This window comes from Rhinopithecus roxellana, chromosome 5 (genome assembly GCF_007565055.1).
Source record: "Rhinopithecus roxellana isolate Shanxi Qingling chromosome 5, ASM756505v1, whole genome shotgun sequence".
Lineage (NCBI taxonomy): Eukaryota > Metazoa > Chordata > Mammalia > Primates > Cercopithecidae > Rhinopithecus > Rhinopithecus roxellana.
The window spans coordinates 84302420-84324502 of NC_044553.1; the positions used below are offsets into that span (position 1 = coordinate 84302420).

General features: G+C 48.2%; 1 protein-coding gene across 1 annotated transcript in view; it reads right to left on the reverse strand.

Annotated features, from left to right (window-relative positions):
- Nucleotides 1-1150: 1150 nt before the first annotated feature.
- RAD51B (RAD51 paralog B) overlaps nt 1151-22083 on the reverse strand; it is a 774018-nt gene continuing 753085 nt past the window's right edge. Inside the window, exon 11 of the mRNA XM_030931002.1 lies at nt 1151-2561. Within this exon, the coding sequence (XP_030786862.1) occupies nt 2443-2561 (119 nt within the window). The 3' untranslated portion in view covers nt 1151-2442. The remainder of the gene's footprint in view (nt 2562-22083) is intronic.

Below are 22083 nucleotides of genomic sequence, written 5' to 3' on the forward strand. Positions count from 1 at the left end.
CAGTGCCGTTTCCTTATGGTGGGAAGAGACATGATCTTGACTCTGCTTCTGTAGGAGGTGGTGATGAGGAGTAGCTGAAAGCTAGATAGGTTCTTTAAAACCTGTGACAGAAATGGCGTGTGCCAGGCTTACCTGTTTTGCAGGAGCTTTTACAGCAGCTATTTCCTTCTATGAACTCATTTATTACTCCCTTCGCCCACTCATTGGGCATTACTCTATGGGGAACATGGTCCTATGAACCAGACAAAAAAAGCCGAATTGTCTTAGTCCCGTAGTTTTGTTCTTCATGATTCCCTTCCTCATCCTTCCATAAAAGGAGAAGGGCCATTGTTCTCCTCAGCCCCTTTCTTTCTTGTCACATTTTCTTTAAAAAAAAAAAAAAAAAAAATATATATATATATATAGAGAGAGAGAGAGAGAGAGATATATATATGTGTGTGTGTGTGTATATATATATATATAAATCGGCATTTATTTATTTATTATTATACTTTAAGTTCTAGGGTACATGTGCACAATGTGCAGGTTTGTTACATATGCATACATGTGCCATGTTGGTGTGCTGCACCCATCAACTCATCATTTACCTTAGGTATATCTCCTAATGCGATCCCTCTCCCCTCCAAACTCTGAGCTTAGGGTGCTGTGAAAAGGCCTAGGAGAAGGGATGAATCACCGCTATGGTTGAAAACTCACTGAGCAGCTGTCAAGGTTTATAATTGTCCTCCATGAACCCCTGGAACCCTTCTAGGACCCCTTGGAGATGCTCATTACTGATTATTAAAAAAAAAAAAAGTTTTGGTGTGATTAATTCCCAGTGCCAGGTAGAAACAAAACCTTTCCAAAACTGTTACTGTCAGTGAGAAATTCACCCTGGTGATGTTGTTTAGGATATCAGATACTCTGTGCCTCTTGCCCTGTAAGTATCTGTTGTGGAAAGGACTGAAGAATTTGAATCTCCAAAATAAAATGGAGAATAGACATGGGATAAGAAACAGGAAACACATCTGCTGGACTCTCAGATAATCTTTTTTTCTTAATGTATTTTTCCCCTGATTTAGGAAAATGCATGTTAATGGGAGGAAATTTGAAAAAAAAAAAATCCAAAAAAGAAATAAAAGTCAAGTATGATCTTATTGCCCAGAGATAGCATTGTTAACATTTTTATACATATTTTTCCAGTTAAAAATGCACATAATACTTTTTTCTTACAGAACTGCTACATTGTATGCATATTGCTTTATAATCTGTTTTTTCTCTTTAATAATGTGGTGTGAACACTTTCCCATGAGATTAAGTGTTCTGACACATAATTGTAATGACTACCTAGTATTCCATCATATAGATGTTAATTTAACTAATACCATATGGTCGAACATTTAGGTTGTGTCCATTTTTTGCTAGTATAAATAACAAAATGTAGACATTGGGGAGACTGACTCAGGCTGCTCCCTTGTTCTGGTCATAAGTCACTTAGTCCTTCCTTAAAAGCCATTGGTCATTTGATGGGCCAGACAGACTTCCCAACCCTTGCTCCAAACACAAGGACAAATTTAATCTATTCAAGCTAGGAGTGGCCTTGGATGTTCTCTTAATTCCACAGAAACACTGATGTAAAAAGACAGTTATATTCAATTCATTTGTTCATAGATGCATTATTTCAGACCAAACAGCCTCCCTTGACTGATTTCCCTTTGGCCCTGGCCATCTTTTCTACAAGGCAGGCAAGCTTATTGTAACAGCAAAGGAAGCAAAACGCCTTTAGCAAGGTAAACCTGCAGAAGCAACTGGCAGCATGTATTCCAGGGTGAATCATTTTTAAATTATCTTCCATGTTTAGGATTTTCCATGTAAGTGTTCTGCTCCATTAGAGTGGATAATTGGGAGGGAAAAGAATAAACGTTTCAGCGCTCCTGGCATGCCGAGGCGTTTACTGAAACGCTGTGCTTCTTCTAGGCAGAGGGGAAGGCATCCGCTCAGGAGCACTGAGTAAATACTCAGTGGAGAAATTGGGGCAAAATCTAGGCTGCTGGATCCCAGTTTGTCTCAGCCTCAAGAAACTCAAACTGTCATAGTGGGTGGCGGGGTACCTTAGTTCACCTCCTGTTTCCACATCCCTGGTCCTTTATGGCAGCAGCAAGCCAGGGAGAAAATGTACTCCATGGTGGAGGGCACGGGCTGTGTGCCTGGGACATTTGGTCTGGGGAAGGGTACCTGAGCAGGTCACCTGTCACTGCATTGCCCCCTTTCTCATTCTTGTGGCCCTACATACATCTCCAGTGGCCATTGGATGAGATTGCTAAGGACAAAATTCTCATTGGGATGGCAAAGTCTCATGCCTGTAATGCTAGCGCTTTGGGAGGCTGAGGTGGGTGGATCTCTTGAGGCCAGGAGTTGGAGATCAGCCTGGGCAACGTAATGAGACCCCACCTCTACAAAAAATTAAAAAATTAACTGAGCATGGTGGCACACCTGTAGTCCTAGCTGCTCAGGAGGCTGAGGTGGGAGGATTGCTGGAGCCCAGTTCAGTTCAGCTTGGGTGACAGAGCAAGATATTGTCTCTAAGAGAGAGAGAGAAAAAAAGAAAGTCAAAGTCTAGGCCCTTTTGCCTTTCTCTGAGGCCCTGAGCCTACTGAAGAGGATGGTTGAGGAAGACCTGATGGAGAGAGAGTTCAAGGGGTATGGCATAGGAATGTACATAATGGTAGACATGTGCAAAAGAATGTGGGTGGGGAAGAAACATTCGCGTGTGCACACACAAACTCTCTCTCTCTTGCTCTGTCTCTCTTTTCCTTTCTCTCTCTCTCTCCCCCACCGCCTCACTCACTCATAGCTTAATGGGGTTTCTGGGAGAGGAAACTGTGGTCTCAAATGCACATGAAAAGTCCTGGAACAAGCTCTCAAAAGCGCGTGGGGGTGGGGAGCAGGAGGGGTGGGGGAATCACAAGACTGCCCTTAGGCAAACATTTTTGTCCCACCTCTCTTTTCAGCTGTCCTAATGTGTCATCAGACACCCCTGCCCAGCCTGACAGGCCCACATACACAAACAAAGTGCCCCAGTGAGCCATTCCTTTCCCAAGCCGCTGAGGGGTCTTCTGGGAGTTGGAAAGGATTCTTTCTGAGCTGATCTGGCACTGGCTGATGAGCTCAGCTGTCTCCTCTTCTAGGAAAGATTTACTGCAACAGAGCATGGCTGCCTTCCATCCCCCTCCCCAGCCGTCTTTCTTCCAAGCCAGAGACTGAGGTTGGGGAGTTGACAGAGGGAATGCTGGGAACAGATCAATATTTCTTCCCTGGGTGATTGAGGGGCTGCACAGACAGTGGGAGCCTCTCTTTGTGCCCATAATTAGGTAACAGTGGCATCACTATAAATGCCAGCCCTGAAACATTCCCCACTTCCAGCCAGCTCAGGTGCCAGGCACCTGCATCTTGGCCTCTGGAGACTAAGAAGGAAGGGCCCCGTGCCCATTTGCCAACCTTTTATACTAATGATGTGAAGTCCCTCTTGTCCCATTGGATTTCATCTCTCCCTCCCATCAAACCACCTGCAGAGACAGGCCCTAATCAGTTCCTACTACAATTTTCTTCCCTCTGCCACTGGGACAACTTGGCCCCTACCTGCCGCTTCTGCCCCCTCAGCATCAAAGGGCCCGATGATCATTGGCTGGTGAGAGCTTGAGAGCCCACCATGGGCCCGGTCCTGTTCCAAGGGCCTCTCACATATTAACTCATTTAGCGCTTAGAACAATTCCATGAGCTGGGCAGTTATTATTCTTATTTTCTAGATGAGGCTACTGAAACCCAGAGAGGTTCATTAACTTGCCCAAGGTCTCACAGCTAAAGAATGGAAGATCTGAACTTAGCAGCCTAGCTCTGGAGTCCTGCCCTCGAGGCCATGCTGTGGGCAGGAATAAAACAGTTCCAGTTCAGCCAGCGCTTGCTCCTGGCCCAGTACTGACCTGGGGCCTCAGGCTGACAACAGGACTCTGTCTTGCTTCTGTGCCTAGGTTCCTTCTCTAGAAACCTGGTATGTTCCACTTTCTAGGATATCCTAGGATGCAGGATTCCTACTGTCCCTCATTTCAAGTACTGGAACCCCACCCTGAGCCCATTCTGATGGCCATGGCCATGGACCTTGCTGATTGATCTCAGACCATAAGAATGACATATTACTCAGTCCCATATCCCATGCAGAGCCAAGAGCACACTGCCCTGCACACACACAGGAGCTGTTCAAATCACATTTGCCAAAGGGAATCAATGCCAAAATGCTCTGTGCCTCAGTTTCCTCATCTACACAATGAGGCAATAAGAATATATCCAGAGTTTTGTAAGAACGAATTAAGTGAATCTGTGTCTGGCATGTGGCCAGTGAACAGTAGGGGTTGGCAGTTACCATTATCGATATAGTGGCCACTTCTATGATACATGGCAGAAGAACTTTGAGCTCTTAGATTCTAATCCTGGCCCTGCCACTTCTCAGATCTATCTTTGGCAATTGAACCAACTTTTTCCCCATGCTTGTTTTCCCGTTTGAAAAGTTGCACAGTGATACTTGTACCTCACAGAGATTTTGAGAATTATGAGATAATATGTGCAAAGTACTGTACCTGGCCCAGAAAAACATCTCAACAAAAGATAGCAAAAATTATTAGTATTATGATTGTTACTATTTTAAAACAGGGATGCATATGCTTACAACATTTGGGGTCACTCAGTATTCTTCCTGTGACAGACTCCTCTCTTTGATACACACACACACACACACATCATTGCACACACCTTTGCACCTCCCTGCTCACATTTATGGTGCAATGAGGACATCTGGGGTTTCAGCCCTAGCTGCAGGGGAGGGGGTTAGGAACTTGCATTCGTGGAAAGCGTCCATTCTCCCACTCCTAATACTGAGGGGACACAGGATCACAGCCATCTGGAAGGAATGGCTTGACCAGATCCTTCAGGGAATAGGACTATCAGAGGATAGGGAGTGTGCGCTTCTCTTTGACCAACTGGAAGTCACCTGCCTCCTGAGTGTGTGCCCAGCTCCACACAGTCCTAGGTGGTGAGACAGTTTCCCAGGGCTCCATTTCTCCAACAGGGTCCAGAAGTGAAAGGAGAGAAGAGGAGTGATAGTAGGACTTTGTGGCCCATCCAGGTGGCCAGCTAATCACTTCCACATCCCAGGGGCTCAGCACTGCACATCCAGTGGCTGTTCCAGATCCCTAAAGATCTCCCCAGGCCCGCCAGAGCGCCACATGGTAGCAGGACCCCACCACTCCTTAGCAACAGGGTGAGAGATCCTTGTTGCAGCTGGTTGTGGGGAACCCTTTCATTTTCACTCACAAAAATGAAAAGAAGCAACTCTGCCACCCCACTGGCCACACACACACAGGCGGCCTGGCTCTGGCAAGGTGCAGATGCCCAGGGAAGAAGAGCATCAGACCCATCGGGCTCCTCAGGTTGATTTGATTTGAATCATCGGAAGGATGTCAATTATGATAGCATCGTATGGCTGTTTCTTGAGAAGCATCCATAGCATCCATGTTGGGGGTGTGTATTCGGAAGGGATTTATTTACAGACGGAAAAACCAATGAGGTGGCTACCCTGTTTGTCTTTATTAATGAATCTGTGACAAGTAAAGCAAACAGAAGAGGCGTCCTCAAGTCTCTAGCATGGCTGTTGTTCAGCGCATCCAGAGTCCCTGGCAGAACCCAGCATGGAGGACAGTCACTCTTCTTGCTCCTACTTCTGGGACTTCTTCCAGCTTCCATTTCCCACTGTCTCTGTCTGTGTCGCTATGCCACTGGGGACCCAACTCACTCTACTGTTGCTGTCTTCTCCAACCAGCCTCCTTTAACCCACTGGGGGAAAGATGCTCCGCCTCAGCCACCAAAACATAAACGAAGAAAAACTGGAGTTTTAATTTGTTTAAATAGGAAGGAGTGAAGAAAAGAGTCACTGGTGAGATGCACAAGGCCAAACCATCAGAATGAGGTTGGGCAGAGCAGGAAGGGGAGGGGAGGAGAGGGGTCCATGGCTGCCTGGCCCATCTCAGGTAGGGGCAGTCACCTAGCGAGAACTTCATGGGGACATCTATAAAGGCCCCTCTGTGGTGAGGGTGTTGAAGAGGAGACATTCTAGAGGGGCCACTCTGCCCCGCCACCCATGGCCAGCATTGGGTGGATAATGGGCAGATAAAGTAGTGGACAGTTAGCTGAATGATGAAAATGCTGTAACAGGTGAGTCGGCATCATCGCCCTCCTAGGAAGAAGGGCTGCAGAGACACAGAGAATTTGAGGTTGGATGGCCTCTTGTGGGTAATGGGTCTAACCCCAGTTAAGGCAGCCAGGTGGTGTCAACATTTAAGATTCCAGGTAGATTTATTTATAAGAAGTTCAGTTCCAGTCCTCAGGCTTAGGAGGTAATAAAGAGGCCTCAGTCCCAGGCACCTGTGCCATAGATAGACTAAAAGCTGAAGACCTGACATCACCAGGTTTTCTTTGCTCTGGGAACCAGACTGATGGGACAGGCAACCCCCAATGCTGCGGGGGAGGTGACTGGGAACACCCTGCCATGCTGGCAAGCTGGGGGCAGTTACAGAGGTAGATCCAAGGGGTGGCCAGACTTGTTTCAAGCCTGCTCGTGGAAAAGTGGTTCTTTTTTTTAAAAAACAGCTGTCAACTTGGCCCCCTGAGCCTGGGTAGACTGGCTGGCCAGGCAGAGCTTGAAGAGATGCATGGCAATTGCAGTCTCAGCTCTCACTCCATCAGTCAGCCCAAACCTCCTTGGAAGCACAGAGGCAGACTGGTGAGTTAGTGAGGCTCTTCGCATCTTGCTGGAGGCCGAGGCCAGCACTAGTTTTTGGAATCAGCATCTGGGTGACACCCCAGTCGGCTGCTCAGGGTGATCTGTGTGAGGCTAGGCAGAGGATGAATGTGAAGTGTGGGGTGGAGGCAGGGAGGAAGACTTTGAAATGGGCTAGGTCTGAAGTGGCAATAAATGTCAGTGCAACATTAAGAAATACACACCACGGGTACGATCTGAATGCATATGGAATGTGTGTGTTTGTGTGTGTGTATATGTCTGTGTGAGCTAACACAGACATTCTCAGCTTGATGAGCTAACGAAAAAGCCAAAAACTGAAAATGGCGGGGGGGGAAAAAGCCCTTTCTATCCCTGTAACCATTAGAAAGAAAATAAAGTCCAAATTGCGTTCAGGGCTGCTGGGACAGAGGAAGAGAGGCAAGAATGGAAAAAACAGGCCATAAAGATGCCAGGGCTCCTTAAGCAGAAACATCTGTGGAAGTCATAAGACTAGGGGCCTGGCCAGGCTTCTAACAAACCCAGGAAGAGGAAAGTCTGTACGGGATCAGGACTACCCTCATCTGCCCTGTGCAGGGCCCCTGGGACCAGCATACGTGCAGAGGAGATACCCTCTCCAGGGCTCAGCCAAGGCCTGGTTTCTAGCAGCAGAGAAAGGGAGAGGGAGGAAGAGACGTTCCCAGGTCGGGAGGGGCCTGTGGCAGTCATGGGGGCAGTGATGTGATAGCCGTTTTGAGTGTGTATTTATTTAAAGCTTTAACTCACTGAGGTAGCCTGGTGAGCCACATGTCTCAACTCCTGCAGCTAAAGAAAAAAAGTGAAGGCAGGGGGCAGGGGAGGGGAGGGTCAGTTGCTGACCTGCACTGGAATGGGTGGCTATGCTCGCTGTTTGCAAATGTAGGCCACTCTCTTTTGTAATTTTCAACAGAGGCCAGCTGTTTAAGGCTCACCTCTTCTACTGACTACAAAAATGGCAGCTACCATTTATTGACTATATTCCACTCTCTGTACCATGTTCCTTGTAAATATCATGTTACTTAATCCGCCAATAATTCTGTTATCCCCAGAATGGGTGTAGACGTGCATGTCTGTCTTCAAGGAGATTCTCATATTAGCATTATCATCCTAGGAGGAAACTGAGGCTTAGAGAGGTTAAGGGACTCGCCCCAGGTCACCCAACCAGTACCCGGGAGCTGACCTGCCCTCCTTTCCTCTACAAAACTGACTTGAAAAGCAGCTTTAGCCAAGTCTCATGGGGAAAGCAGCTTCGCAAAATCAGCCCAGCATTTATGGAGAAGTTGAGGTCCCTGCAGACCCTCGTGGCTTGTCCATCCCTGTGTTCCATTACATTAGCTTGGGAAAGCAGGAGGGGACTGTAGTGACAGAACACACCAACACCAAACAAAGAAAAGTGGGTTAAAACTCCAACCCCTATACAACGAGAGAATCTTACTGTCTCTCCAAGAAACTCACAGATGGTGAAAGAAATGAAATCCAGACCCGATCCTACTCACTTGTCAGAACCGCCAAGGAGCCATTTATCCATTATGAAAGTCACATGTTGTATCTCCTCTTCCTGGAACGCCCTGTCCCCAGACCTGACCCTGCCAGACCACATTCATTCAGTTCCTTCACCCACAGTGATCTATTCTACATGAGAAATCTTGGTCTCTCTGGGGGCACTCTGGATCTTAATTTCACATGGGGGTAGCTGGAAGGAAAAGCTATCACTATTGGCTCTGGGGTTCGTGGTCAGGGGACTAAAAGTCCCCCCAGAAAATAAAAAAGTGACGTAGCAAGAGGACAGACTGAAGCTGCATCTCCTAGGTGGCTGCCTTGGGGGAAATAAAGGATTTTGATCCCGGAGCAGTCATCTCTGTGCTGCTAACATTGACTAGGGTAGGAGCTTGCTGGTACTAGGCCGAGCCTCACATCAGCCCTTTATAATGGGTTACCTCATCTCAGCTGTAAAGGGGAGGAAACCAAAGCTCAGAGAGGGAGCTTACTTAGCTAAAGTCACATATTACTGAGTGACAAAGCTGGCATTAGGAATTCACAAGGCTGGGATGAACGCACCCACATGTTCTTTCCTGTGCTCCACTCTGCCTCGAGCTCGAATGTGCCTGTGTTTGCTGGCCAGCTTGTTAAAACCCATTCTGATTCAGTAGGGTCTGAGATTCTGCTTCTGTAACAAGCTCTCAGGTGATGCTCTTGCTGCAGGTTCCAGGCCCGCATTTTGAGGAGCGAGGGTCTATACCATGCCGCCCTTTTAAATGCACCATGTCTGCCATCTGGGCTGGCATTTCTCTGTCTCTTCAATGCAGCTTTCCCACCAGAATGCCAGAACTGACCAAAAGCCACACTGTGCAGCCCAGTCAGCTATGCTATGTACCCAATTATTGTAAATCTTACTCTTCCCTATGACTTGGCTGAGTGTTAAAAACCCAGCATCAGCCTTGGGTAACAAAGGCTGGCGGAGGCCTGCCTTGGTGCAGCTCAGAAGCTATGGAGGAGGAAGCTGCTCTGCGGGACTGGGTAGGACTTGATACGGCTCTGGATCTCGGCGGGAATGGATGTGCTGAAATCTCTCTCATATGGCCTCTCCCACAAGCTGACGGGAATTTCCTGCTCAGACCAGCAGAGGAATTAGGGGTTTGCTTCTTCAGGGCCAAACTCAGTGGGAAAAGTAGGAGCAAGCAAGAAAGCGAGGGGCTGCCTTTGTGTGAGCCCAGCTGTCTTGGGTTCCTGGTTCTGCTCCATTTATAGCTGGGGGAGGGATCTTCTCCAGCTCATAATTACAGCCTGAGATTCTGCATTTTCCCAGGGCTTGCTCAAAGGCTGTCAGTACAAATCTTTCAAGAGGGCTGGGGTGATCTGAATTCCACAGAAAGGAGGGGCTGGGAGAGGCTGGAGCTCAGGTTTGCTTTCCAGCACAAAGACAAGCTGGAAAGACAACCAGAAAACCCAACCCCAATCTCTGCAGTGCTCTGACCACTCTCCCCCTCTTTTGCATGGACAGAGGGATTCCTTCTTTCAAGACACTACGGAGCGCCCCTTATGCGCAGGCACTGTGCTGGACACTGACATAAAGCAGACAGCAGGATCCCTGGCTGCTGGCCCCAGGAGCTCAAAGCTGAAAGGAGCCAACTTTTTTTTTTCATACAGAGTTTTGCTCTTGTTGCCCAGGCGGGAGTACAATGGCGTGATCTCGGCTCACTGCAAGGGTGCGATCTTGACTCACTGCAACGGCACGACCTCAACTCACTGCAACCTCCGCCTCCTGGGTTCAAGTGATTCTCCTGCCTCAGCCTCCCAAGTAGCTGGGATTACAGGCACATGCCACCACGCCCAGCTAATTTTTGTATTTTTAGTGGAGATGAGGGTTTCACCATGTTAGCCAGGCTGGTCTCAAACTCCTGACCTCAGGTGATCCACCCGCCTCAGCCTCCCAAAGTGCTGGGATTACAGGGCTGAAACACCGCGCCCGTCATGGAAGGAGTCAACTTTTAAAGGGGGTGACTGGATTTCCATGGGGTACATGCTGAGAATGGGAGTGTCTGTGAAGCCGAGTTAACGTGTTCTGTGCACATTCCCTACCTGGCCACGCTGATCATGACACCTGGCCCTCCTCTTTGGACCCACTCACCTGCTCTCACACTGCTTTGCCAACATGGGTCTCCCTTTACTCCCTGGCCTGCCCCCACCTCCCCTGACATCACCCTTTAGAACCCATTGGACACCTTGGTTAAAACCAGAGGAACGCATGGGCTTGCATTTCCATGGGCATCTGGAACTGATCGGCACAAGGGCCGGTGAGGTTCTTGGGCGCGCTGCAAATGTTTGCCTTGGTCAAAAATAAAGGTGTGTGGAGGGGAAAGGTCAGGTCAGGTGGGGAGGAGACAACAATCAAGCCTGGGTGTGCACCATGGAAGAAGACCAAGCTGGGGAGTTGCTACAGGTCCATCTTGTTACTTGAGGCTCATGACTGCCCAGCTCTGAACAGTCCTCGGGGTGAATCACTGCCCTGGGAACAGGACTATCGCAGCTCTGCCTCTCCATGCCGGCCTCAGAGAATTCTGATTGCGGTTTTTCAACCCCCTTTAATTATCTTCTCTTCCATAGGCTAGGAGGTGATGGGGGTAAGGGCGGGGGGGCTGGAGGAAGACTGATTGCAGCCGATTCACTATGAAACGCAAAGCGTAACGCGCCGTAGATGCTTTGCAGGCCCTCGATGAGATCTGCAGCAGATGAGCCGTTGCCTTGGCGACGCTAATGAAAAGCAGGCTTCAGAGAGGTCCAAGAACCCCCGTGGGCTGAGTTATCTCCCCCCGCTGCAGCTCTCCTTGCCTCCCCACCAACAGCCTCAGATCAAACTCCCCGAATATTTATAAAATCTCTACCAGAAACAGAGAAAGTCAGCCGCCCAGCCAGGCGTCTGCCCACGTCTTTCCGGAGCTGCTCGGGTGACACTCTCCAACGTGGCTCATTATTCTGTTTTTCTTCCTTGCAGTGAGCAGGACAACCAGAGAGAGAGAGAGTAGGGGGAGAAAAAAAAAATGTTTGCTCTGCCCTGTTCCAGCTGATTTTGACTTGGAGAATTTACTTAGCATTTAGGGGCCTTACCTGGGATAGGTCATCCTGTCCCCAGCCCCTCCCTACCCTTCTGCCCTCTAGTTTGTTGCTTGCTTTATCCCACCTTTGTTAAAGATGGGCTCTAACTTAGAGCCTGTATGGCTATTCCTTGGTTGCTTGTTTAGCCCATCAGCCTCCTGCCTGGGGCTCCTCGTCAGCCCCTGGGAAAGTCCAAGGGGAGACTCGCTAAGAAGCTCTCTGCACTTCCACAATGGAGATGCGAGGGATGATGGGGATGGGCAGCAAAAGGAGCTGGCCTCCCTGCCATGGTGAAGCAGGAATTGGGCTTATTCCCTCTGAAGAAAAGGGAGTTCCTGAAATTCCCCATGGGGAGATAGCAGGGAATCAAGGCTGGTCTGAGAAAATCTAGGTGACTACCACCTTTTTTGCCTGCTGGTTATTAAAATGCAAATAACTTAAAAAACAGAGTATACAGAAGTGGGATGCACCTCTTTGGGTTGTGTCCTGCCAGAAAATGGGAAGGCTCCATTTGCCCAGTTGAGTATATCCCAAGAATGCCCTTCCTGACCGCCATATCCTATGGGTGATGCAGACTTCTATGTAGAGAGACATCAAGAGCTTGTGGCAAGTCCTGGATTGGGCTAAGAGGGTTGAATGTAATTTGAGTGTAATGCCCAGCTCTGCCAAACCCTGAGGGCTCAGCCTGGCAAGTTACAAAACCTTCTTCTCTCTCGGTTTCCTCATCTTCAGAAAATGAGGATGGGACTAGGTAGTCTTTAAGACCTCTTCTAGTTCTATGATTTCTAAATAACAATGGAAGAAAAAAATTGCCATATGGTATAAGGTACTAACATGAACAGAATTCATGGGCCAAATGTGGGGTCCAGGTGGTAAACAATACAGGTGATAAAGCAGGAGAAGAATCGATGGAAGTGTTGGGAACCTTTTATGGAGGTGAAACCTCAAGTTACCTTGGAGGATGAAAGAGATTTGGACAGAAATAAGAACAGCTGGGTAGGTGCAGATGAGCAGATGCTGGGAGCAGGCAAGGAGCGCAGTGGCACAGATGAGCTGGCTGGAGGTGAGGAAACACTGGGAGGTAAGGTTCTATAAGGAAGGCTGATCAGGCTGGGAGGGCAGTGCTACGGGAGCATGAGCGTTAGAGAGAAGCAAAGAGGCTTTCTCGATTGTAATAGCTCCTGCTTCCTCAAGATTAATGAAACTGCTTTGAGTGACTCCCACCAACACCCTGGCTATAAGAGATGGAAGGAAACCAGATCAGTAACAAGATCAGGACCCTCGGCCATTGGCTCATGTGGCCCCAAGGAGGTCCTAGGTCCCGGCAGCTGAGGGATCTGACTCTCCAGAGACATGTCCTTTTGTCACCTTTCTGCCAAGGAGGCCAGCCAAGTGGCACAGGCTGGTGGGGATTAGAGTCAGGGAGTGTGAGAGGAGGAAAACAAGCTCTCCACTGTGTCAGGAGCATGAGACGGTGACACCTGAATGACCCTGAGGCACGAGGTGTTGGGCAGAAACCCAGCCCCGGCATGGGGGGTGGGGGGCGCCTGGGCATCTGAAGGACTCTTCTAGGAAACCACTAGAGCTCCTTCCTCCGGTTCTCATTGGCTCAGCTCACCCCTGCCAGGCCTTCATCTGGTGACTGGAGTGGTCTATGCTGTGGCCCACACATTAGGGAGTCTGCTGTGGCTTATCTCCAGCCGTGGATGAAGTGTCCACAGGTTAAAGGAACATGGCCCCCAAGACCCACACATGCCCTGCTACTGGACATTGGACCGTGCCTTGTGCACTCTGATCCTCGAGTTCCCTAGTCAGTTCCCTGAGCCTAAGCCCAAGGCCAAGGTGTGGGTGGACCACATCACTGGTGTGCACACCCATAGGCCTCAGGTGGTGACCGGGGTGGCTTGAGGGCACTGCGGAGCTTGGACATGCGAGCTGAGTGCCCACACATGTGTGCTCAAGGCCCTTCCTAGTGCTAAATTGAGCCAGGGTCTGAAACCAGCCCAGGCGGGCTCCCCCCAGGTCACCACATTCCAGTGTGGAATTCTGAGGGGTCCACGGGTTCTAAATTCAAGCCTGGCCTTCACCATATCAAGAAGGTGCATTTGTCAAGGCAAGAGGAGAGAACATATTCTATGTAATAGTTTGTTAACTTGATTTGTAACTTTCAAATATTTGGACATGTAAAAGCTGGTCTACATTGTACCCTTACCTGGACCCCCAAAAAGTATGTGGGGGAGTCTCTATTTTCTAAACTCATTTTACAGCTTCTCCACCCACTTACATCACTATTAGGGGATCACCCTGTCTCCGAAGAGCGTCACCACTTTCTGGCAGGTCTGCAGGTGCTGTAGACAAACCTGTTGGGTAAAGCCAATGGACATGAGGCCTTAGTGAGCCACGGCACCTGCCACCACCAGCTGAGGCCCCACATTTCTTTTTTAAATGTTTTTATTTTTTATTATACTTTAAGTTCTGGGATACATGTGCAGAACGTGCAGGTTTGTTACATAGGTATACACTTACCATGGTTGTTTGCTGCACCCATCAACCTGCCATCTACATTAGGTTTTTCTCCTAATGCTATCCCTCCCCTAGTCCCCCACCCGCTGACAGGCCCTGGTGTGTGATGTTCCCCTCCCTGTGCCCACGAGTTATTGTTCAACTACCACTTATGAGTGAGAACATGTGGTGTCTGGTTTTCTCTTGTGTCACTATGCTGAGAATGATGGTTTCCAGCTTCATCCATGTCCCTGCAAAGGACATGAACTCATCCTTTTTTATGGCTGCATACTATTCCATGGTATATATGTGCCACATTTTCTTTATCCAGTCTATCATTGATGGGCATTTGGGTTGATTCCAAGTCTTTGCTATTGTGAACGGTGCCACAATAAACATACGTGTGCATATGTCTTTATAGTAGAATGATTTATAATCCTTTGGGTACATACCCAGTAATGGGATTGCTGGGTCAAATGGTATCTCTGGTTCTGGATCCTTGAGTAATTGCCACACTGTCTTCCACAATGGTTGGACTAATTTACACTCCCACCAACAGTGTAAAAGCGTTCCTATTTCTCACATCCTCTCCAGCATCTATTGTTTCCTGACTTTTTAATGATTGCCATTCTTACTGGCATGAGATGGTATCTCATTGTGGTTTTGATTTGCATTTCTCTAATGACCAGTGATGATGAGTTTTTTTTCATATGTTTGTTGGCCACATAAATGTCTTCTTTTGAGAAGAGTCTGTTCATATCCTTCACCCACTTTTTGATGGGGTTGTTTGTTTTTTCCTTGTAAATTAGTTTAAGTTCTTTGTAGATTCTGGATATTAGCCCTTTGTCAGATGGACAGATTGCAAAAATTTTCTCCCATTCTGTAGGTTGCCTATTCACTCTCATGATAGTTTCTTTTGCTGTGCAGAAGCTCTTTAGTTTAATTAGATCCCATTTGTCAGTTTTGACTTTTGTTGCCATTGCTGTTGGTGTTTTAGTCATGAAGTCTTTGCCCATGCCTATGTCCTGAATGGTATTGCCTAGGTTTTCTTCTAGGGTTTTTAATGGTTTTAGGTCTTACGTGTAAGTCTTTAATTTATCTTGAGTTAATTTTTGTATAAGGTGTAAGGAAGGGGTCCAGTTTCAGTTTTCTGCATATGGCTAGCCAGTTTTCCCAACACCATTTATTAAAGAGGGAATCCTTTCCCCATTGCTTGCTTTTGTCAGGTTTGTCAAAGATCAGATGGTTGTAGATGTGTAGTGTTATTTCTGAGGCCTCTGTTCCATTTGTCTATATATCTGTTTTGGTACCAGTACCATGCTGTTTTGGTTACTGTAGCCTTGTAGTATAGTTTAAAGTCAGGTAGTGTGATGCCTCCAGCTTTGTTCTTTTTGCTTAGGATTGTCTTGGCTACACGGGCTCTTTTTTGGTTCCATATGACATTTAAAGTAGTTTTTTTCTAATTTTGTGAAGAAAGTCAATAGTAGCCGGATGGGGATAGCATTGAATCTACAAATTACTTGGGGCAGTATGAGGCCCGACATTTCTTTCCAGGTGCCAAAGCCTCTCCACTGTGCCTTCCCTCAGACTGCTTGTTGTACAGATGCTCCTTGACTTACGATGAGATTACATCCAGATAAATGCAGGGTGAGCTAGAAATACCACAGGTGAAAATGCACTGAATCCACCTAACCTCCTGAGCATCACAGCTGAGCCTAGCCCACCTTCAGTGTACTCGGAACGCTTCTGCAGCCCAGAGTTGGGCAACATCACCTAGCAGCACAGCACGCTGTAGGGCATCGGCCCTTTACCCTCCTGACCAGCTGGCTGATGGGGAGCCATGGCTCACGCCACCACCCAGCATCACAGGAGAGTGTGGTGCCGCTTTCTACTGAGTGCCTATCACTTTTGCACCATCATAAAGTCGAAAAATCAAAACTAGGGGACCGTCTTTACTTTGAATGCCCTCCTCCTATCCTGTCTTAAAGGCAGATTACTTAATAAAGAAAGCCTGAGAGCCTGGTCAAAGGTAATCTATCCCTTCTCCTGAAAAAATCCTAAATTACAGTTGTAATTCTTTTATATTAATAAAAGTAATTAATACTTATGAAAAAAACTGAATCTCACAGGAGGGAAGAAAGTGAAAAGCAGGAGCTCCCTCAGCCTCCTGAGCCCCAGTTGCCCTTCTCCAGAGATGACGGCCAAAGCACAGCTGCCACGTCCCCGCCCCGTGTGGAATTGGCCTGTGCATATACAAGGCTATACTGTGCTGAGGCTCCCATCTGTTCCTTGAGATCTCCAAGGGAAAAAGGATTAAAGAGAGGTTACAACAGAATCTTGGGGAAATGAGGCTGGCTGGACGGGTCTGAGAGGAAAATAACTGAAAGGGAAGAAGAGAGTCATGGGCACCCAGGGAGGGGACAGTGGGAGGTGTGGGCAGGCGTGTGCACCTAGGATGGTGGGGGTTCAAGAAGGGCTACAGCTAAGAACAAAATCAGTGGACATGACTGAGGAACAGCTGAGTGGAGCAGCAGGGGCAGAATAAAGCCCACGTGTATAACAGTGTCTCTTCCATGCGGGTCACTGTCCCAAACACTTCCCACTCAGTGACTCACTTCATCTTGCCCAGAGTGCCCATTTGCAGATGAGGAAGCGGAGGTGCCGAGCACTAAGGAGACCAAAGTCACACAGCTACTCAAAGGCAGGACAGGCCTCCTCCAAGGTCACACAGCTACTCAAAGGCAGGACAGACCTCCAACCCCAGGAGACCTGGCGTGTGCTAAGCTCTGAGATCAGGCCAAACCACAGCTGGCCACGGGGCAAGCAGGAGGCGAGGAGGTGGGGCAGAGTGGCAGGCCTCCCTGACAAGGCTTACACTGAGAGAAACTTCCAGAAGATGGAGGAGAGAAAATATACTGAAAGAGGAAATAAGGGGGAACCGGGAGCCCAGGCCCTGTTTTGTCCTGGGATAGTGGGAGCCAGCAGGGGTCTCAGGGCAGGCAGGGAGGATGGCTGCTCTGGAGGAAAGCAGTGCTTCACAGGCAGCACCCTTCGAAGTTCCATGCTGGCACTGCAGGCCCTTCCCTTTCCTGTCCCCCACCTCCACTTGCGGGCACCACCCCCTCCCACACCTTCTCCTTCTGGGCAGATCTCAGGGCCCTTGCTTGACTGGGCTTGGGCTGGAGACAAGGAGGCATCTGCCACACTGAGTCCCTGCCTCAGCCTCGGTGCAGCCGACAGTGGGGGCACAATGCCTGTGAACCCTGTGACCATTTTCTCTCTTCCATTTTCTTTCCTGGGCACTCTGACAGTGGGGCAGCCAGTCTCCTTGGAAGGAACATGGGTGGGGAACAGAAACTGGGGTTGTAAGGTGTGCCCCACGCACCAGGCCCAGCTCTCTCTAGGTTGATTTGGGAGCTGCCGGGGTGTTTAGGAAACATGCAAATGGGCTGCCAGGTAAAATACAGACTACTCAACACAATCTGGATTTCAGGCAAGCAAGGAATCATTTTTCGGTATACGTATGGCTCAAATATTTTATAAAATACACTTATACTAAAACATTATTCATTGTTCATCTGAAATTCAAATTTAAATGAGTGTTTTCTATTTTTATTTGCAACATCTGGCACTCTATCTTCAAACACAAACACCCAGCCTGCCTCCCTGGACTTGGTCAAAGAGAAGCTCAGGCTGGTGCTATGCCTTTCATCTGGTGCACCTACATTACATTCTGTGCTCCAGGAAGAAAAGAAATCTCTAAGCTCCCTCAATTCACTGTCTGAGAAGTTAAGAGGTCCCTCCTCTGGATCTCCATGAGTAGTAATGGAGGGGAGGGGGAGAGGAGTTTGGTGATTTGAAAGCAGCTGGACAAAGGACTTGAAACAGAATACTAGGTGCTTCTGGGAGGCCCCTAGAAGCAGAAGTAACTTGCCTGTAGACCCTTGAGTTTTCAAGGTGAGTCAGACCATGTGTGCAAAGGAAAATTGGTGGTGGCCTCACCAACATAGAGAGTCAAGAGAGCTGAATCTGGCATCAGTGACTGCCAGGAGACCCTTCTGGGCCCTACTGTGTGTTCTACATCTTTACTCTGCACAGAACCACGGAAGGGGTCAGAGAAGAGGCTACTAAGGGTGAATGGGTAAGGCCAAGGTCTGCACACTGAGCTAGAGGGAAAGCAAGCCTATGACCCAGTCCCCTGAACCCTTGATACTTCCAGAGAGCTAGGTCTTGGGAAGGTCAATGACACACCCATTAGCTATCCCTCGAGCACGCTCTGCTCCTTTGTCTTGTCACCTCTCTGTCTGCCACGTGTTAGAAGGCACACGGATCTGGGCAGGGTGCCTGAGTCCAGACCACTTTCACTGAAATTCCCTTCTGGATTTTGGGCTTCACCCTCCTGTGATCTATTCCTTCCAACTTGGCCTCCTTATATCATTGTGAGGGCCCTTTGTCTGTGAATCAATATATCCTTCAAGGAGAGAGGATATCCAAAGACATTCAGGACCTGGGCCTCAGGTGTGAAGCGTTGTCTGTTGTCTCTTTGCTTTATACTAATTGCATAGGAAGTCATGTATGAAGTGGGCCAGCAGATTCTGAAACCTCCATGAAAGCTGCCATGTCATATCACCCATGGAGGGAAAAATTACTTTGTTTCTCCTTTTTTTGTTTTTGTTTTTTGAGATGGAGTTTCCCTCTTGTTGCCCAAGTTGGAATGCAATGGTGTGATCTCGGCTCACCGCAACATCCGCCTCCCGGGTTCAAGTGATTTTCTTGCCTCAGCCTCCCGAGTAGCTGGGATTACAAGTGCATGCCACCATGCCCGGCCAGTTTTTTGTATTTTTAGTAAAAAAGGGGTTTCACCATGTTGGCCAGGCTGGTCTTGAACTGCTGACCTCAAGTGATCTGCCCACCTCAGCCTCCCAAAGTGCTAGGATTACAGGCATGAGCCACGGCACCCGGCCATTACGTTCTTTATCTTTGTTTTTTTTTTGCTTTCACTTCTGTTAGCAATGAGTTCCAACAGCCATTGCCACACAGTGTTGCATAGGCAGCAATGTGTTTGACAATGTGCTGTTGACAAGCACACACCACAGAATCAGGAAGACCAGTAAGTATTTCAGGAATTTGCCTGATGGAAATGACTCAAGTCTGAGGCCAGCTTGAAGTCCTACAAAGCAGTAGGGACACCCACCATTCTCCCTGATTTGAACCCTTGAGGACCTGTCTGACTTCATTCATTCATTCATTCATTCATTCATTTAATAAATACGTATTGAGCATGTACACCATGGCAGGCAGGATTCTAAGTGCTGGGGGTACAACTTTGAGAAAATAGACCAAGTCCCTGCCTTTAATTCTCTCTCTGTGTGTGTGTGTGTGTGTGTGTGTGTGTGTGTATGTGTGTGTGATGAGAGAGGTGATAAACACAAATGTATCTGGTAACAATAAATGCTATATAGAAAAATAAAGCAGGGGGCCAGGCGCGGTGGCTCACGCCTGTAATCCCAGCACTTTGGGAGGCCGTGGTGGGCAGATCACGAGGTCCAGAGTGGGATCCAGGCTCAGTTGTGAGGAAGGTCTGAAGTGAAGGGTGCATGTTGAACCCTGGCTTATGGCTTGCGATTGAGAACACCATGCAATGACCAGCCTAGGATTCCATTTTTTTCTTTTTATGTAAATCAGATGAATAATGAGTAAAAGCACATGAATAATAATTTTACATTTGACTGTGGAAGCATCTAGACTAAAGGAGAGAGAGAGGGTTGTTCTTGGTTATTCCTTTTTGAGGCTGGGCCTTCATCTTCAAAACCTTCATCTTCAAAATGATTTAAATTGTAGACAAAGCCACAGGATGAGAAGGGTCCAGCGGCTTGGCTCTAGTTATCCTAGAGAGGGGCAGCCAGTTCCTTGGGTTTCCATGAACTCAAAACATGCAAACCCAGCATTGCCTCCCAGCTCTCTCATGGACCCACGTGTCTCCTTTTGTGTTACAGTAATAATGGAGATCAACTGGGCACTCTGCTTTTAGGCTAAAAGTCAAGACCAGAAAAGACTTGGAACTAAACTGGAAATTCTGCTTTCTTCTCCATAACTCCCTGTCAGCTTGTAAGCACCTTCTGTTCATCCAAGTTTTGGAGAAGACATTGGTCTTGCATTCTGACACAGATCCTGGCCTCCCAAGCTTGCTTCCCAGGGAATCTCAGCAAACCACAAACAGAATGGCCCTGTTGGTTCCCCCTTTATCTAGCATTTTTTTCCTAAATAAAACACAATAAAATATTTTCTTTTGATCTTGAAATATTTGCACACTGGGACCTACTGTAGAAGATCCCAAGGTAACAGAAAGTTCAGCAAAGAGCATAGACTCTGAGTCAAGAGGTGGAGCACACAAGCCAGGTTCACCTCTGACCCCTTCCTTACTTATGTCATGCCCCTGCGTGAGTGCAAACCATTTCTTGCCTCCAGCGCAGCCAAATGACAGAGTCGGAAGGATACCACTGATCTGATTGTTAAGAGGCAAAGATGACTCCTACCCTAGAAGCTCTAAAGTAACAAGGCCTGGGTCCTTCCCTGAGAATCTTTCCCTGCATCCCCCAGGGTGGGCATGCCTGGGTGCTTTAGCATCTCTGTCTGGAAACAAGACTCATTCCTCGCTAAGCGCCATGGAAAGGCTGCCAAGACACTTTCCCTAGAACAAGGGTTTTAAGCTTTATGCATCCTCAACCTTCTAGTGAGGGGCTTTACTTCTCATTCCCCAAAGCCTCAAGGTCCACTGGGTTGGGGGTGGCAGGCAGGTCTGCAATGGTAACAATCCTAATCTCGAAATGGAGGAAGGTGTCCCCTGTTCTTATTTTTCTCCATTGGCCTTCTCCCTTCAGGTTCATTCTCTTCCCTTTGCTACCCTGCTCTGTGACCCCTGGGGCTGAGTGCTAGGAGCTGAATCACCAGTTTCCTTTGCCTCTGGCTTCCTTTTATGTCTGGCCAATGCAAGGTACAGGTAAGAGGCTGGAGGTCAGGAGGGTGTCTCTTCCCCTGCTCCCTCTTTGCTCTGATGCTTGGCTACGGCAGGGACTGTGGCCCTTGGGACCACTACTCCCACCAGGTGGCCACCTCTATGCTTCCAACACTCACCAGGCCCCAGTCACACCATTTCCTTTCTTTGCTCTTTTGGCTGAGGACTGGTACCATCTTCCTGATATTGCTAGTTCCTGGGAGCCTCAACATTCCTGTTGCTGCCCTGAACCCTGCCCGTCCATCTGCAAGTTGTGCCTTCACTACATTCTTCTCAGTCAAATCCTTTTGAAAAGAATTCTGTTTCCTGCTGGGACCCTGATTAATATATCTTTCTATATGTATTTCAAAATAAAAACTACCCTCAATGGTAAGGCAAGTATGAGGCTTTCTGACATTGACTCTTTTGAAGCTATGTTGGTGTCCAGAGGAAGAACTTGGCTGCCAATTGGGGCATGAGCCTGGGTGCAGGGACTGCTGCTGCTGAAGCTTCTAGAATGAACAGGTCGGGGACCCTGGGAGTTGCTGAGCCTTCCTCATTGGGAGAATCCCCGTTCACCATGGGGGTGGTGTTGGGGAGGGAGAAGGGAAGAGATGGAATTGTTTCACAGTCTACCACGCCGCAAAGCTCTGGAATTCAGTGATCCATTTCAATTTTCCAAATGGGGCCTAAGACCCAGGGAAGTGGCCACAGAGCCCTTTCAGTCCAAATCAGCCAGACCCCAAACCTTTATAGATTCTCATCCTGTGGAAAATAAAATCTGGTGACAGCTAGAGAAAAGAGGGGCAGGGGGAGCAGGGAGCAGGGAGGGAGCTTGTCATGTAAGCTTTGGCATCAGAGTTTGAGTTCTGGTCCTACCATTTAGAAGCTATGAGAACTTAGGGAAGTCACCTAACCGCTCAGAGACTCGAGTACCTCACTTTCCAATTAGGAATAAAGAAACTCCATATCCTCTAGGATTGCCGAGTCAGTATCTTTGACAGAAAACCTGGGCTGAGCAGCTCCCACTGAGGAGCACCATCTGAAGGGCTTGGCACAATCTCTGGCCTGCAAAAGGTGTGCAGGAAATGGTACTTGGTATTATTTAAGTCCATCTCCATGGCTTCCCACTAGAGAAACAGTCATTGTGGAG